We start from the raw sequence: 17,705 nt of genomic DNA on the forward strand, positions 1-17,705 counted from the left end.
CATTTGGTTGTGTCTTTGGTCTCTATTAATGTGTCTTTGGTCTCTATTAAAGTGTCTTTGGTCTCTATTAATAATGACTTTTTGAAAAGACCTGTCTTATAGAATAAATCTGACTGATCATGTCATGTCACTTAACTTGTTTTTCTATTCTAGAAGAATAGTTTTTTCGGGTAGTGAATACATTCATTACTATTGGCACAATAGTCTAAAATTAACATTTCCCGATTTCCTTCTCTCTCTCTGCCCTTTCACTTTCAGAAAATCAATTATTCCAAGATTTGTTTTTCATTTATCATCACTTATTAGCTCTGAAGACTCAACTGAGCAACTTTCAGGGTTTATATACTCTATATACAGAAAAAAACTACTACCATCTCTCATTTACCCTAAGAATTCATAGGAGAGCATGTCTTAAAGCTCATCAATAACCAAACCAAACATTTTATTGATCATGACAAATTACATTTGGAAAGCAAAATGAATTTCCTAAAATTTCTTCCCTGATTAGCAAAATAGTGCCTCCTAACACTTGGGGGGTGAAAGTTGCTGTCAAATATGCCTACATGACTGGAAATTATGACATCCAAATGAGTTCACTGGGTCTGGTAATACTATGCTCTACACGTTTATGTCTATGTAATAAACAGCTTACATCTGGATGAGAAAATTGATTATACAAATATTTGGGCTTCTACAACTGGTCATTCATCTGTAAGGACTCAAAGCAACTTAAAATGCAAACTGATCTAACAATGCTTACGGTTAGAATTCCAAAGAATGTTCAGGCATTGTCAGGTTATGTTAAAACATCTTCTGTCACAATCTTCAAGTTATTATCTTTTCTATTGTGTTGAGCAGCTATAGAGGACAAATGAATTATGCACTCCTGAATTCAATGAACACTTCAAACACTGTAGTATTTTTTGCTATCTTACAAAACCTAAGATTACTTAGCATATTTTAAGAAATAAATTATATTCTTAATCATTTCCTTTCACTTATTGAGCTTCTTTTAAGCTTTGGCAATAGAATTTTAATCACAGCACTGCCACTTGCTTACAGTGATGGTTTTCGGCTCCTTTGGGCCTATGGACTATTTCAATGATCTTCACTAGCCATCTAGTCCACCTTATTCTAATTATTACCACTGCAAAAGAAACCTTCACTCGAATAAATCAGTAGATGGGAATCAGACTTCATGAGGTACCTCCCAGGAGACCAGAAGTAAATATTAACTCATACTAAAATCAAAATTGTAGCTATTATCACTCATATGGTTTGGCTCTGTGTCCCCATCCAAATCTCATCTTGAATTGTAATTCCCATGTATTAAAGGAGAAGCATGGTGTGAAGGGACTGGATCATGGGGGTGGACTTCCCCCTTGCTGTTCTTGTGACAGAATTCTCACAAGGGCTGATGGTTTAAATTCGTGTGACTTCCTCCTCTTCGCTCTCTCTCTCCTGCCACCATGTGAGATATGCCTTGCTTCCCCTTCGCCTTCTGTCATGATTGTAAGTTTCCTGAGGCCTCCCCAGCCATGCAGAAGTGTGAGTCAATTAAACCTCTTTTCTTTGTAAATTACCCAGTCTCAGGTAGTTCTTTATAGCAGCGTGAAAACAGACTAATACAATCACCTATGGTAAGTCTGTCTATAAATCAACTGAACTTTCACAGACTATCTAGAAGAACATGCAACCAGAGTAGTTCTTGATCATGCTATATAAATTACTGATTCAGAAATAGAACTAGACAGGAAGGGGCTGGTAGTACAGAATCATCCTCTGGACATATTCTCACAGCCTGATCTCTAGGTAGGAAATTTTATTATATAAAAATACAATTATTTCACAAAATTACCATTAAACAATTTTATTGGGATATCAGACATTATTGAATGACTTGTTCTGTGAGATATAAAGTGAAACTAACATGTTATAAAAGTGTGGTAGTCGGCCCTCAAGATGGCCTCCAATGAATCCTACACCTCTTGGTATTCATACTGTTGTGTAGGTAGGTCTGTGTAACCCATAGAATACAGCACAGTGAGAGTAGGTCTCTTCTAAGGTTAGGTTGTAAAAGACACTGTGGTTTCTGCTTCTCTCTCAGATCACGTGCTCTGGTGCCATGTTGTGAAGACACTCAAGCAGCCTTTAGATGACTGCAACCACATAAGAGGCTCCGAACTGGAGCCACTCAGCTAAACCACTCCCAGATTCCTGACCACGTATCATTTCATACACCATGTATGAAATGACAAATGCTGTTTTAAGCTGTTTGGGGAATAATCTGTTACATAACAAAATATAACTAATACAATAATATATACTGATTTAACTGAAGTTGTAACTTCATAACTTATTTAGGTACTAAAAATCACAGCAACCCAATGCAAAGTATTAAAAAAAATCCATTAATACCTATTGGGTACTGTTGAGGGCATGAGGAAAGCTCTTTCATACTCCAGATAAAACTTCCTTACTGTAATAATCATGGCTGACCTCTACTCTTAACTCCTTTCTAGGATAGGAGGGGCTAAACGATCCGACAGCAAGTTTGGGAGAAAAAATTCTGAGGCTCAGCCAACTTGCTCTCTCCTTTCCATTTGGGATTTGGCTGACTGAAGAGGGTCATTTTTTTTGGCCTGCTCTGTTACACAGTAAATGTAGTGGGACAAGCCCTATTCTTGTTGATAGAAAAACTCTTAATTTTAAATCTGCCTAGTTCTTTGAAGTTCGTTGTTGCTGCACATCTCAGCTTTTTCCAAACAACTTTTTTCAGTAAACTTACATTTCAATCTTCATCTATCTGATTTAACTGGATCCAAACATAGTCAGATAAAAAAGGTGTGGGCATTACTTATCAACCTCTAAACTAAGTTTAATTTTGTGCCCTCATGGAGTTTATAGTATATTTGAGGTTTAAACTAAAACACCTGAATGGTTTTAAATATAAACTATAAAAAACACATGATTAACAAATAGGTGAAAAACCGTGATCATTGGTAAGCGTAAGAAAATCTGAGGGAGAAAAAAATATAGATGCCCAGGACCCATGCCAAATTCATGGAATCATGCATGGGACCCAAGCAGCTGCAGTTTTAACAAGTTCCCAATATATAGTTGACCCTTGAACAATGCAGGTTTGAACTGCCTGGGTCCACTTATAAATGGATGTGATTTTTTTCAATAAAAGTTACACCAAGTGTGCCTGCCTCTCCTCCCTCCCAACATGCTCCTGCTCTTAAGCCTCTGCCATGAGGCTTAAGACAGCAAGAACAACCCGTCCTCTTTATTTCAGTAGTTTTGGGGGATGCAGATGGGTTTTGGTTACATGGATAAGTTCATTAATGGTGATTTCTGAGATTTTAGTGCAACTGTCATCTGAGCAGTGTATACTATATCCAATATGTAGTCTTTTAACCCCCTTCCAACCTTCCTTCACAACCCGAATCCCCAAAGTCCACCGCATGATTCTTACACCTCTGTGTTTTCATAGCTTAGCTCTCACTTTTAAGTGAGAACATACCATTTTTGGTTTCTAATTCCTGAGTTACTTCACTTAGAATACTGGCCTCCAGCTCCGTCCAAGTTGCTGCAAAAGGTATTATTTCACTCCTTTGTATGACTGAATAGTATTCCATGGTGTACATAAACATTTTCTTGATCCACTCGGCTCCTCTTCTTCAGTCTACTCAATGTGAAGGTGACAAGGACGAAGATCTTTAAGATGATCCACTTCCACTTAATGATGAGTAAATATATTTACTTTTCCTTATGATTTTCTTAGTAACTTTTTTCTCTAACTTACTTTATTGTGAGAATACAGTATATAACACATATGAAATATAAAATATGTGTTAGTTAACAATATATGCTATTAGTAAGCTTCCAGTAATCAGTGGGCTATTAGCAGCTACATTTTTTGGGCAGTCAAAAGTTATATGCAGATTTTCAACAGCATGGGGAAGGAGGGGGTGGGTCCCTAATCCCTATATTGCTCAAGGGTCAATTGTAATAATACCCACTTAAGAATCCATGGTATATATGGTAAGTGCAACAACTCTAGAAGAGAGTGCTAGGAGCTGGCAAAGGAAAGAGAAAACAGAATTTAAAGCAATCTGTAAAGGACATGCAGGGTTTAGATGACGTGGAAGGGTGAGGGAAAACCAACATTTGCTGTGAGGGCATTATTAACTGCCAGACATTGTCCTATGTCTTACCTCATTTAAGAGAATTTCATTTCATACATGGAAAAACTGAAGCTCAGACAGGTTAAATGATTTGTCTGAGGCCACAAAATTAGTTAAATGACAGAAGTGGGATTAGTAGATGTTTTCATTTTATCAGTGACACTGAGCCTCAGGGAGGTTACATATTTTGTATGAAGTAACAAAACTGGGATTAATATATAGCCAAGTTTAAATGAGATCTGTAAATCTAATGCCTACACAAAAAAAAAAAAAAAAAAAAAAAAAAGTGTGAAGGTCTGTAATGCTTAGCAAAACAGACATAGGGAAGCAAAAATAAACTTAAAAAATCAGATTAGACCACCAAAAACCAGTCCCCATTTTAACTTATGTGGCAGAGAACCATATATTAAAGACCACCAAGCGGCTTAAAAATCTCTTTTTAAAAAATGAATCTGTTTTCATTATTCAATAGTTTTTGTCTTAATTGATACATTTACTAAACAATTACTAGCTCCAATTAGCACTCAGTTACAATTCAATCATTAAATTGAACCTCAACTTAGCTGTCAACCTAGTCAAAACAGTTAAAGTGATTTTACAGTCATCCTCAGTTGCAGAAGTATAATATTTATGGCTGGAGTCATTTTATTTTTAACTAATTTTTAAAAAAAGATTGCTTTATAACAATGTGTTATGAGTCCTTTGTGGTCAATACTGCTTTTTTTTTTTGAGATGGAGTCTCGCTCTGTTGCCCAGACTGGAGTGCAGTGGTGCAATCTTGGATCTGAGGCTCCTGCCTCAGCTTCCCGAGTAGTTGGGACTACAGGTACCTGCCACCATGCCCAGCTAATTCTTTGTATTTTTAGTAAAGATGGGGTTTCACCATGCTGGCCAGGCTGGTCTCCAACTCCTGACCTTGTGATCCACCCACTTCAGCCTTCCAAAGTGCTGGGATTACAGCTATTTTAAGGACTTTTTAAAAAGTGAAGCTAAACATTTATTCATCCCTATTCTTCATCTATAGGGACTTGTGCTCTATTTTTCTTTGAAGACCAAAGTAAAAACTCACCTTTGTGAGGGCCTTCCTATAATTAAAATTAATCATTTTTCCCCCATAGCTTCTACAAAACATTGCTTGTACAACTATTTAGCACTTATTTCATTCCACCTTGTATGAAAGCTATTTGTTTACAAACATTTCTATTTCTCTTTAGGAATAAGGACTATGCATTATTCACCGTTGTATTCTCCCTGCATTTATGGCAGTCCTTTGCACATTCAATACAAGCTTTTTGGCCCTGTGCATCTCTTCATCTGGCTGTTCATCTGTACCCTTTAAAACATCCTTTATAAAAAACCAGTAAGTGTAAAAAACAAAAAAAAACCCATTGATGAATAATAGGTTTCTCAATAAGAAAAGCATACCAATTATGCATACATCTGAACTAACAAACATGAAGGAAATAGGCTATTTAATACATTCTGTTTTAAAAGTAGGTTTGATCAGCCTTGTAAATTGAAAATTGGGAGCCACCAAGATAATTCATCAACAAATATGCACTATGTATACTGGACACTATATAGGTGATGGTGAACCAAAGAGATGTCGTCCTTGCTCTCACAGATCTCACAACCTACTATGGGGCCAAAAATATATGTATATGTGTATGTTATACATATATACACACACATACACATACATATACACATACACACACATATGCTGTAAGGAAAACAAATAGGTGGTAACAATTAGAGTGGGGGTAGAGGACAGAGGGCTCCTCAAATAGGGTGGACAGCTTGACACAAGACACTCGAGCTAAGACTCCAAGGATGAAAAGAGTCAGTTACGTAGAGACAAGGGGACTAGCATTGTCAGCAGGTAGCTGAGGCCCTAAAGGGGAGGGTCATGTGCTGCAATGCCAGCTTCAAGTGAATACAGTTACTAAAACACATCTAACCTTCTATGTGAATGTAGTTACTAAAGCATATCCTCCAACTTTCTATTTTTCTTTTGCTATTGTTTCTACTACCACTTCTCCTTTTCTGGTGATAATTATTTTAAATTTTCTGGCTAAATTAAATGATGGCATGAATTCTGGGGAAACTAAGACTACCTATTTCCAAATAATCCTAAATTCCTTCCAGTCCTTATGACTGATGAATTCATCTTGAAGTGACAACTACGTCCCAATTAGGAAAGAGTGTTTCTTTATATGCACTTAATTTTTTGATTTGGAGGCTTCCTGATTGCTAATCAGCATGTTGTGTGATTACCTCAACAAGTACTTATAGAACGTTATTCTGTCACTGGAAAAACGCTCCGCTGCTTTCTGAAGTTTAGGTTGCTCTGGAGTCTAGGAAGAGTGAATGTACCTAAAGCAGTTCCTAATTACTGGACATTCTCAAATCTGCTAGAGCTACACAACCAATTCTGAGAACACACTGGAAAAAGCCCTGGATTAGAAATGAGAGAATGTAGGTTTTAGTACCAGGTTAGCCACCTTGTTAATGCAAATTTGAGTAAATGGTTTACTTCTTTTAGGCCTTTTGTTTTGTTTTGTTTTTTGACAGTCTTGTCTCTGTGGTCCACACTGGAGTGCAGAGGCACGCTACCGGGTCACTGCAGTCTCTACCTCCCAGTTTCAAGCCATTTTCATGCCTCAGCTTCCTCAATAGCTGGCATTACAGGCATATGCCACCACACCCTAGAACTCCTGACCTCAAGTGATCCACTTGCCTCAGCCTCCCAAAGTGGTGAGATTACAGGTGTGAGCCACTATGCCTAGCCTTACACCTTGTTTTCTTATTGGTAAAGTAGAAATATCTAGAAGTTGCGTGCTACACAAATTCAACCATATATGCTTGGCAAAAATTTTTAAAGAAAAATACCAGCTTAAGAGTACTAATTGAGTACATGCCTTGGAATAAGCATGAGCTGGAAAGAACAAACCTGTTGTTACATCACTCATTTCTGTTCTCACATGCCGCTCATTGTAAATCTTGCTCAGTGGCATGATTTTAGTGTTTAAAGATTTATTTGTTTGTTTGTTTAGGACAAAGTCCCTACACATAATCTACTTGCTTCATATACATACATATGTATATTATGCATGTACATATATGCTATCAGGGCTCACATGAAAAAACAGCCATTCAGGTGATGTGATTTATCTCATATGCTTACTTTTGAGTCAATAGGGTGTTGACTCCACTATACAATACTGGCATAGAGAACACATAAGTCAAAGTAGACAGGACCCAGCCGTACCATTGGCTAGGGCACAAATACAGTCACATATGTGGAGAATGATGTACGTAGAAAGGTCTTCATTGCACAATGCTCTTTAATAAAGATCTGAAAAAAAAAAACACCTAAATGTTCAAAAGGATAGGGTTGATGAAATAATGGTACATTATAAAATGGAAGATTATGCAGCCATAAAAATAAGGAAATACCTTAAATAATAACAGAACAACTTTTAAGGTTAAGTGAACAAATAAGGTACATAATCACCATGCATAGTATGTACCATTTACATAGAAAAAGGGAAGAAAAATAAAATATATATAGTAATTTATTTGCTCTCACATGTGTAAAATTTTTCTGAAAAATGTACCAGAAACTGGTAGCACTCGTTGCTTCCTAGGCAGAAAATGACTTCACTGAGTATCCTTTTGTACCCTTTGAATTTTGAACCATGTGAATAAATGTGTTTCCTATGAACAAAGTGACAAGTTTAGATCAGCAAGACAGCAATTTGAGATGAAATGGGATCACACCCTTAGTAGGAAAAACTTTTTGAAGCAGGTGGTACTTCTAAGAGTAAATACCCACACATGGAATGTTGAAACTGTAAGGAACTTTCCTTAAGACAACCATCTATTCCAAACTTCTCATTTTATAGATCTGTAAACTGAGACCTTAAAAATTCAGTGACTTGCGTAAGGTCACACAGCAGAAGACATGGGATTAGATGTTAGATATTCCAGTATCAACTTTACACTATTATCATGCCATCTTCTCATTTTCTATGGGCAAAACAGAACCAAGTAAGTTTGGGCTACATTATGAGCTGTCATTTTTTTTTTTTTTTTGAGACAGAGTCTCGCTGTGTCGCCCAGGCTTGAGTGCAGTGGTATGATCTCAGCTCATTGCAATCTCCAACCTCCGGGGTTCAAGCAATTCTCCCTGCCTTAGCCTCCCAAGTAGCTGGGATTACAGGCACCTCCCACCGTGTTCAGTTAATTTTTGTATTTTTTTTTTTAGCAGAGACAGGGTTTCACCACCTTGGCCAGGCTGGTCTTGAACTCCTGATCTCATGATCCACCCCCCTCAGCCTCCCAAAGTGCTAGGATTACAGGTGTGAGCCACCACACCTGGCTGAGTTGTCATGTTTTATCTAAACTTTAGAGCCTGAAGTATAAACTAACCTTAAGCCCTTAAACTACTAATTTCTTATTTGGATCACTATATGGCTACACTTACGAATATGCTGTGCATACCTCTATCATTGCATGTATACAATATGATAGATGCACGATGTGACAGACACACAATATGACACACGTACTTTTGCTATCCTAACATACATGTATTTACTGAAAGAACTAAAATGTCTTCATTTTTTAAATATACACACGCATAGCACAAGTGTGTTGCCAAAAATATGAAAACAGGTTTACAATTCCTTAACTAAAACCCAAGGGTTGGATGTTTTAGAAATAAGAATTTCATACAATTTTTAAGTGTTACAAGGTATATAAACCAATATATAACATCCCACATACCAGGGGCCAAGGACAGCACTCCATAATCAAACATATTAATATAGTTTCAGCAAAACACATGGGATAAAGACTATATACAGCTTCTCAATCGTTCAGGTCATATTTTGCTACCAAATGAATTTTGTTGCCAAGCTTAAGAAGTTTTTGGTTTTCAGCGCTTTCTGAATGTTAGTCTGAGATGTGGGATTACAGACTGTAGTCATAGAGTGCTTCTAGAAAGTACAGCCAGTCACTTCGACTCTCATCTTTTTGATGAGACTAGAAAAATAAATCATAGCAAGTAGCTTTTATATTCCAAGTTTGGGCCAAAGACTTGTACTGTGGTTAAGGAATCTAACTTAGCAGAAGGCGCAAGAGCTGACATCGTGAGTGGCTAAAATGAGGGGGAGAAAAAAAAGAAAATCCTAATCATACAGCACTGAACTACTGCAGCCGTTCGTTAGTTATTAATTTAATAAAAGCTTCCTCCCTTTAAACCATGAGTTTATAACTGGAAATAGGTCAATAAAATTTCTGTCCCACACTGCTCACAAGCGGATGGAGGCAATGAGCTTTAATCCCACTGGAAGATACTGCACTCTGTCTAGGACCAGGATATGTAATAAAAGCATTTCAAATATATAGGAATAAGCAGATATGTATACACTATTCTCAACTTGGACCGTTACTCTATAATATAAACGAAAGGGGTTTGTTTTCTAGTCAATCTCTGCTGATCTCCTGTATCCAAGTTCTTCTCTTTATCTTGTGAGTCTTGTACTACCTTTTACAAGGGGAAAAAGCTCTACAGCGAAAACACAGAACACACTAAAATCCTTTCCTTTCTCTTTACAACTCAAGCCCCACCTCCATTTTGTTTCTGTTACTAATTATTTTTCTGAAAAAGTATCAAATTTACACTAAAAGACTAAAATTCAACTTTGCAGACAACAATGTTTTAAAAAATATAATTCAGTTTGGTGATGTTATTTTGCAGTCTTACAATTTTAGCTATATTTTAACTGAACCAATTGTTTTGTTCAATTTATGAGTTAACACTCAGCTAGTTTGTTTTTTACAAATAGTGTATTCCATTCTAAAAATGGAAGTAGCAGTGGTGAGCAAGAAAACAACCCTCTGAGTTTTGGCTATTCAGGAGGAAGTACTACTTTCTCCAATTTTAATCACAATTCATAAAAACCTAACTAGCTAGATCTTAAATATACAAATACATTAATAATCTAGTAAAGCAACAGAAAAAGGTAAACTAACCAGCCTATTTTTGTCTGGAGAAACCCCAACAAACTCTGCTGGATTCCTTGGCCATTTGCATTCAGAAGTACCAAAAACTAAAATCCTTCTTACTAAAAAATTTATTCTGCACGAGACTTGTTTCCTCCATACCGCCCTACCCAAATTATCAGCATTATTCCAGAATATAATCATTTAGTTTGAGACGACTAAAAAACCCCACACTCCAAAATACCAATTGTGGTTAGTCTGTAAAGAAATGGTCTGAAACTACAAAATGTTATCCTAGGACACATAACCAATCGACCAAAAGGACTTCTGGAATATGCTGCCCCCAAGATTTAGAATGCACAGGCAGAAATAGCATACGCGGTCACGATGTCCCTTAAGCCACATGACCTTCCTACGAAAGCAGAGGCTTAAACTTAACAAATGAGAACTCCCCGTTTCTCTGAAGTTAAAACAAGGCAGGGCAGCTGGAATTAGTGCAGCAGGGACAGAACGGCTGCTGACTAGTCAGAACGGGTCGTGGAATGCAGTCCCTGTGCTTTCGCTGCTCCCCTTACCGTGAGAAGATCTGGGAGGGAGGAAAGGAGGAGAAACACCCCAGAATCCTGGTAGAAAAGCCCCTGGCCTCGAAGATGGGCTCTAGGGAGACAGGGAGGGGCAGCTCCGTGTGTGATGACCCTTTGTGAACATGCACTCTGTGGCAGCTTCGGCTCCACCGAGGCTTTGGGAGAGCGGACTACGGATGCCCAGCGCGACCCAGCTGTGAAGGCCGCGCCGGCGGAGAGGCTCCATGGCACCTCCGCCGGCTTCGGGAGCCCTTCCCTCTCCCACCTCCGCGGGTCACCCCAGGGCCCAGCGGTTCCCGATCACGCTCGCGCGGACCACGGAACAGCGACGCAGAAGCCGGTCTCTTTCCTCAGCGTAATCCCTCCGCAGCAGGCCGCGCACTAGTTTTAATCACGCCCCACCCCCTGGCCGCTGGCGCCACCTCCGCCACTCGGGCGCTTTCCAGCAGCTTCCAGAAACGTCGCCTCCCCAAACCCAGCCACTCACACATGGCGGGCTCAGCAACCACCGGCCCCGCCCCTCCTCGTCGCCGCAGTCGCAACTGCGTCTGCGGCCACAGGATGGACAGCCACGCCTCTGCGAAGCGCGACCGGAAGTGCTCACGTCTTCACCTTCCCCGCCACGCCTCCGTTCTTTCAGGCCCTGCGTGCAGCAGGAAGGAGGACTCTTTTGCAGCGGACTGAAGCCGGAAGCCGCAAGCCGCCTTCCTAGTGGAAACGCGAGTGGGGGAGGAGCAGTCCGACGGGAACGTGGGTTGAACGTTGCAACTAGGGTGGAAATCAAGCTGGAACAGGAGTTCCGATCGACCCGGTACCAAGAAGGGGAGTGCCCGCGGCAGGTAACGGAGAAGAGGGAGGGGTTTCTTTCCGCTCTCGAAATTGGGAAAAGAGACAGAGCTGGGATGACCTATGGGGTAGTCGGCGCGCTGAAAGGATGGGCTAGGCTGGGACGGGGTTCAAGTGGGAAAGATTGATGATTAAGGTATAGAGTTGGACTTACAGATCCGTTTGGGCTCAGAGAGGTGAACGCTGAAGAGAAACCAGAGTTTGTTTTCGTTTTCCAAGGAGCGTGGAGTTGGACAGGGTTAACGGACCCTGCGCCTCTTGGGGCTTCTTAGGTTGGATGTTGAAACTTCCCTCCTTTGGTCCTGTTCGTCTCTGATTCAAAATAGTTGGGTTTGGTACCAGACAGGGCTGGGTGCAGAAAGCCGACCCTGTTCTTCGGCTTCCAGGTGGGTTGTGGCCTCGCTCTTGACAGTTCACGTGCCGAGCCTACCCGCTCTCGGAAGGCAAGCTCAAATGGGTGGGTATAAGGCCCCCTCTTCGAACAGCTGTTTCCCTGGGTTTCTCCATTTTGCACACAGGAGTGTGAATTAAGTTTAATTGCATACTTGTTACGATTCCCAGGGCCAGCTTGACACGTTCATTGTGCTATATAACTGGGTTCATGCTTGGCTAATAATTCACATTAAGGCTTCTGGAGTATAAGTGGCCCACAGAAGTATGAAAAGTGGATATTAGAAGAAAGATGCTGGGGGTGAAGTAGAGCTGAGGAAAATAGAACTGGAAAGCTGGGTTGTTTTCACAGTACAGTGAGCTTTAGGTCATAGTACTACCTTTAGGTTATATTGGGCTGTTTTGACGGACTTTGCTGTAATCAGGCTGGAGTAAATAGAGAATTTTAAGCTAAGCATTGACAGGCTTAGACTTACCTTACAGGGACATCATTTTGACAGTGATATGGAAGGGAAAGAGGTAGAGATTTGAGACCTTTCCACAGAACTGTCCACAGAATTTGGTGACTTACTGTGAGGGAAATAAGGAATAGGGAACAACTCAGACTTTCTAGCCTGTGTGTTTCGAAGGATGGAGACGCCCACATTTAAGTGAGATATGGGAAGGAGGAGCAGATTGTTTTTGAAGGGAAGAAGAGCAGCTACTTAGGGTCAAATTAAGTTGTAAAATCCACCCCAGGATTTTGTATTTAAGTCGAAGTGAATTGTATTTGGAAGAAGACCTGGGGAGCTCACCTCTGGTATTTTTTTTATGTCCCCCATATGGACAAATAAACCACTGGTAGTAAATGAATTGTCTTTTGGGGAATTCTATATATTCAGGATTTTAACCACCAGCCTATCTTTTTCCCGCTGAAATGTTGGGTGACGGAATCAGGAGAGCAGTTTGGAGGCCCTTTATATTTTATAATTGAGAGAGACAAAGAGAAAACCGTTTGATTTGAAAAAGTTTTCTAGGTTCCCTCAGGTAGTTGGAAATTTTCATCAAAAACAGTTTATTCAAGGTACATAGCCTACTAGTTTCCTATTTGAGAGTACCGCAGAATGATACAACGTGTACTGCTTCTCTACGCAGAATGAAGTATAAAATTAGCACCAAATAGTAGCTTTGTCAGGTGCTAAACTTTTTACATCTTTATCTCATTTAATTCTTAGAAGAAACTAATTTTACAAGTAAGTTTCGGGACCAAGATCCGCAGGTACAAAGCCTGCAAAGCAGGAACCATGGAAGTTTGACTCCTACATAGTTCCCTTTTGTAAGTAGATTATAAATAGAACCAGCCAAAGGGTAATAAGTTGTCTGTGCCTAAAAAGAAAGAAAAAAGTTAGCATCAGTAGTTCTCACCAGAAGGGGTGATTTTGCCTACCGGGGGACATTTGGCAAGTCAGGAAACTTTTTTGGCTGTTGGATCTAGAGGGTAAAGGTCAGTGACGCTGCTAAACATCGTCAGTACATAGGACAGCCTTCACAAACAGTTATTTGGTCAGAGTTATCTGTAATGCTGCGGTTGAGAAACGCTGTCTTATGGTTATTTCTTCAGGAATAGAAAATTAAGATTCACTGATACGTTTCTTTAAAAAGCAGTTTTATTTTTGAAATTATTCCTTGGCTTGAAAGGTTTGTGAAGTTTATATAGCTGAACCAGAACAGCATAATAAGCTTTTAAAGTGAATTATGAGCCATCGATTCCCAGGAGATGGGTGTCATAGAATCATGCATTCGGATTTGGGAAAGACTTATGCCTAGAATTATTTTACAACATTTCTGCTAAGTGGTAATTCTCCTTTGCCCTAAAGGTCTCCTGTATTTGATCTTCCTATAATTGTAAACCCACAATTAAAATGCTCTTAATTATTTTTTGCTTACACTGAGCTCTGGTCTCTCGTAATTTTTACTCTATTAAATGTAGTTCTACGCCATGGGACTAAGCTCAAAACAAGCTTGCCACATGTAATTTGTACTAGGACAGTGTTTATATTTTTGTTCTGATAACAAAAGAAGTTAAATGTGTAAATTAGATCATTTACAAATAATAATTTGTTAGCAGCTTTTAATAAGTAGTATTGTAGTATTTTTTCCAACTGATGAAGTATTAATGTTCTTGGTAGTTGAAAACAATAGGAATGTATGGAATAGATGGTTCATTGTTTCTTTTGTTCCTGCCAGATAGTGGCACAATGGATCTGGGGTTTTTCTCTGTATAATGCTGGCATATTTGTTTCAAATTGTACATAGACTCTAAGAAGTTAGGTTTTCAAATTCTGGTCAATGTAGTTTGCCTTAAATAGTAGCTACCTCTACTACAAGTTTTATTTAATTTGTTCACAAATGAGTCTGTTATGAAAACTGGTCACTGCCCTCTGTTCACAAATTTGCTAGGTTTGTAAATGTAGGTATCATTTTCACTTCAAGATTATAATTGTAGAATATGTTTATTCCAGGACATATAGCCCTCAACATCTACTTAATATATACGTCTTGTAAAATAGCATGGTTCTTTTTTATAGTAAATAGAATTTTTATTTAATTGTCTATTGACTTTTTTTTTCCAGGGTTCATTGAAAAAATCGTTAGTGATATTGACATGTCTCAAGTGACATAAATTAGCCAATGACTCGGAATGATGGATTCTCCGAAGATTGGAAATGGTTTGCCAGTGATTGGACCAGGGACTGATATAGGGATATCTTCACTCCACATGGTGGGGTATTTGGGAAAAGTTAGTGAACTTATTTTTTGCCTGAGTGCAAAGTTTTTTTTTTCTTCTGTATTTTTGAGACTTAAATTCAATTGCGATGTTACCAGTTAACTTCTAAAAAATTGTGTCTTCCACGGAAATCTTACAGTAATGGCGAAAGATTGTTTTAATGTTTTTACCTCTCTGTTTTATTGATACATGAAAGTGGAAATAAAACATAGACCTTATGATTTACTGTTCTTTGAAAATATGGTACATAAATTCTCCCTGGTAGTTGATGTTACTTTTTTTCTTGCAAATAAAATTGATGCTATTCTTAACACTTAACATTTAATATTTAAAACCATAACATAATTATTTTTGGAATAATAGCTTAAAGGCTTATATGCATTTCTTTTATTTGCCATGTTTAAAATATCTTGGCAGGATATTTGTAATAGAAAATTATAATTTTTTCTGGTTACCTTTCCATCTAACTTTTAATATTTTGATATATTGTAGGAATGTCTATATTTTAATTTGCTTTATTTCTCTTTTAGAATTATGATTCAGCTAAAGTTCCATCAGATGAGTATTGCCCTGCTTGTAGAGAGAAGGGAAAGTTAAAAGCCTTAAAGACTTACCGAATTAGTTTTCAAGAATCTATCTTTTTGTGTGAGGATCTGCAGGTAAAGTATTAATCTTATATAGTATATATAAGATTTTTCTTTTTTCTTTTGCTTTTTTCTTGTTTTAAAAGTTTACTCATTTTTTGTTTTTTAGGCTGGATTTTTAATATGTAATCTCAGTTTCTAAGTCTGTCTGGTATACAATGTTATTTTTCCACCTACCTTTCCCTTTGCATAAAGATCTTTGTTTTTATTGCCATTTGACTTGAGAGAGGAGAAAATACATTTCAAGTTCTTTTTTTTAACCTTTTGGAGGTCCTTGTTAGCTATTAGCATATAGTAGTTACTCTCTCATCTCTTTGGTTTATCTTTGCAACTGATGGGAAAAGTTGCGAATCTCTAATGTACCTGGAAGATTGTTTTGGAAATTGGTTAGTCTAAAACCAGTATATATACTGTGAACCAGATAGAGCATAGAATCTTGTAAAGTCTAAAAGACCCTTTTAGAAGCTCTAAATAGCTTTTAAAATTATAGTAATTTGTACCCACTGGTACGGCTTTTATATAGCAGCTCATTAAATTCTATAATACTCCACATTTTATTGTATTTGACAGTTTATGAGACTGTCTCATACACATTTAATTCTCAGAACTTTGCAGGATTTGTATTGCTATTTCATGAATAAGAAAATAGATGGATTTCAGAGGGTTTAGGAACATAAGATCCTGATACAGTGGCAGAGCTGTGGTTGGAATACAGACTTCTAATTTTGGATCTGTTTATTCCAGCAAAAAATTAACAGTTCATCAGAATTACCTAGAGTGCTTTTAATAAATTTCTGAGTATCAACCCCAGATGCTGATTCAGTAGAGTTGTCCCAGAATTCTGTGGTTTTGTAACATTTGAGGATGAGTCTGATCATCAGCCAGCCAGGTTTGGAAAATACTAGACTTAATCACGTGGTTGTTAATAGATACTTATGCTGGGTATAATTTGAAGTAAAGTAATCCCAGGCATGTCTACAAATATAAATTTCTTTATGCATATATTCAATGGTTTTTTTTATGAGTGTCACTGTTTGGCATTGTTCCAGATACAATGTTAGGATACAATAATAAAACAAAAATTTCTTGCCCTTAAGGAGGTTATGTCGTAGAGTGGGAAAGACAATAAACAAGTATGTGTTTCTGTGTCATGTGATAATAAGTGCTGTGGAGGAAAATAAGGCAGTAGGGACTGGAATGCCAAAGTAGGGGGAGTTTGCAATTTTAAGTAGGTTGGTGAGGGCAATGCTTCAATGAGAAAGTGAAATTTGAGCAAAAGCCTGAAAGAGGTGTAGAGCAGTGAGCTTGCTAGGCAGGGGAAGCAAGTTCCAGGGAGGCCTTGAGAGACTGGAGGCTGCCTGTGATATTTGTGCTACTGCAATGAAACCAGCAGGGCGATAGAAGGTGGATCAGAAAAATAATGGGGGAGCTGGACCAAGTAGGGTTTTATAGGCCATTGTAAGCTTTCTGGCTTTTACTATGGGTGGAACCAGGAACCATAGCAGAGATGTTGGCAGAGGAGTGACATAAGTTGACTTCAGTGTTAAAAGCATTACTGTGGCTGCACTGTTGAAAATGTATGTAATGGGCAAGACCTAAAGCAGGGAGATTATAGTATAATATGAATTATAGTTGGTCCTTGCCTCTGGTTTCTGTCACAGAGCTAAAACTCTTAGAATTTCCTGAGTGACAAGAGTGTCCTGTTATTCATAATGAGCCTGTTTGCTAACACTGGGGTTCATACTAATGTGGTGACTTAGGATGGAGCCGTGGATAGCCTCAGATGGGGCAAGTAGCTGGAAAGCCCACATGATTAGAGAATTAATGAGTGAGAACTTTTAGCCCTACCCACAGGCCTCCAGGAAAGGAGTGGAGGGGCTGGAGATTAAGCTGTATGAAAATATCAAGATTTGGATTTAACGCGTGTCTGGGTTGCTGGAGGGGCTGGTGCCATGTGGAGGTGGTATGCCCAGAGGAAGTGGAAGCTTCATACCTCTTCTGCCCCATACCTTGCCCTACTCATTTCTTCATCTGTATCCTTTAGAATACCCTTTAGGATAAACCAATAAACATAAGTGTTCGTTGAGTTCTGTGAGCCGTCCTTGCAAACTAGTTATGCCCAAGAAGCAGGAGTGGGAACCTTTGTAGCCAGTCAGTCAGATATACTGGTGTTCTGGATGTGGGATTGGCATCTGAAGTGGAGGGAGTCGTGGAACTGAGCCCTCAACCTGTAGGGTCTGACATGGTCTCTAGTTAGATAACATCAAAATGG

At 38.7% G+C, this 17,705-nt stretch overlaps 2 protein-coding genes across 6 annotated transcripts in view; one reads left to right on the plus strand and one right to left on the minus strand.

The window, feature by feature from the left end:
• HMGB1 (high mobility group box 1) overlaps positions 1-13,443 on the minus strand; it is a 155,438-nt gene extending 141,995 nt beyond the window's left edge. The window contains exon 1 of one of the 4 annotated variants that reach the window (XM_025363981.1): positions 11,787-13,443. The gene's annotated coding sequence lies outside the window, so the exon portion shown is untranslated. Of the gene's footprint in view, positions 1-10,232; positions 11,157-11,786 lie in introns of those variants that run through there. The other 3 variants (XM_025363982.1, XM_025363975.1, XM_025363980.1) reach the window with 3 other exon arrangements.
• The window catches only part of USPL1 (ubiquitin specific peptidase like 1), a 39,957-nt gene continuing 33,506 nt past the window's right edge, over positions 11,255-17,705 (plus strand). Inside the window, exons 1-3 of one of the 2 annotated variants that reach the window (XM_025363973.1) lie at positions 11,255-11,625; positions 14,635-14,801; positions 15,320-15,448. In XM_025363973.1, the coding sequence (XP_025219758.1) occupies positions 14,703-14,801; positions 15,320-15,448 (228 nt within the window). In that variant the 5' untranslated portion in view covers positions 11,255-11,625; positions 14,635-14,702. The remainder of the gene's footprint in view (positions 11,626-14,634; positions 14,802-15,319; positions 15,449-17,705) is intronic. The other variant, XM_025363974.1, reaches the window with a different exon arrangement.

Source organism: Theropithecus gelada, chromosome 17 (assembly GCF_003255815.1).
Source record: "Theropithecus gelada isolate Dixy chromosome 17, Tgel_1.0, whole genome shotgun sequence".
Lineage (NCBI taxonomy): Eukaryota > Metazoa > Chordata > Mammalia > Primates > Cercopithecidae > Theropithecus > Theropithecus gelada.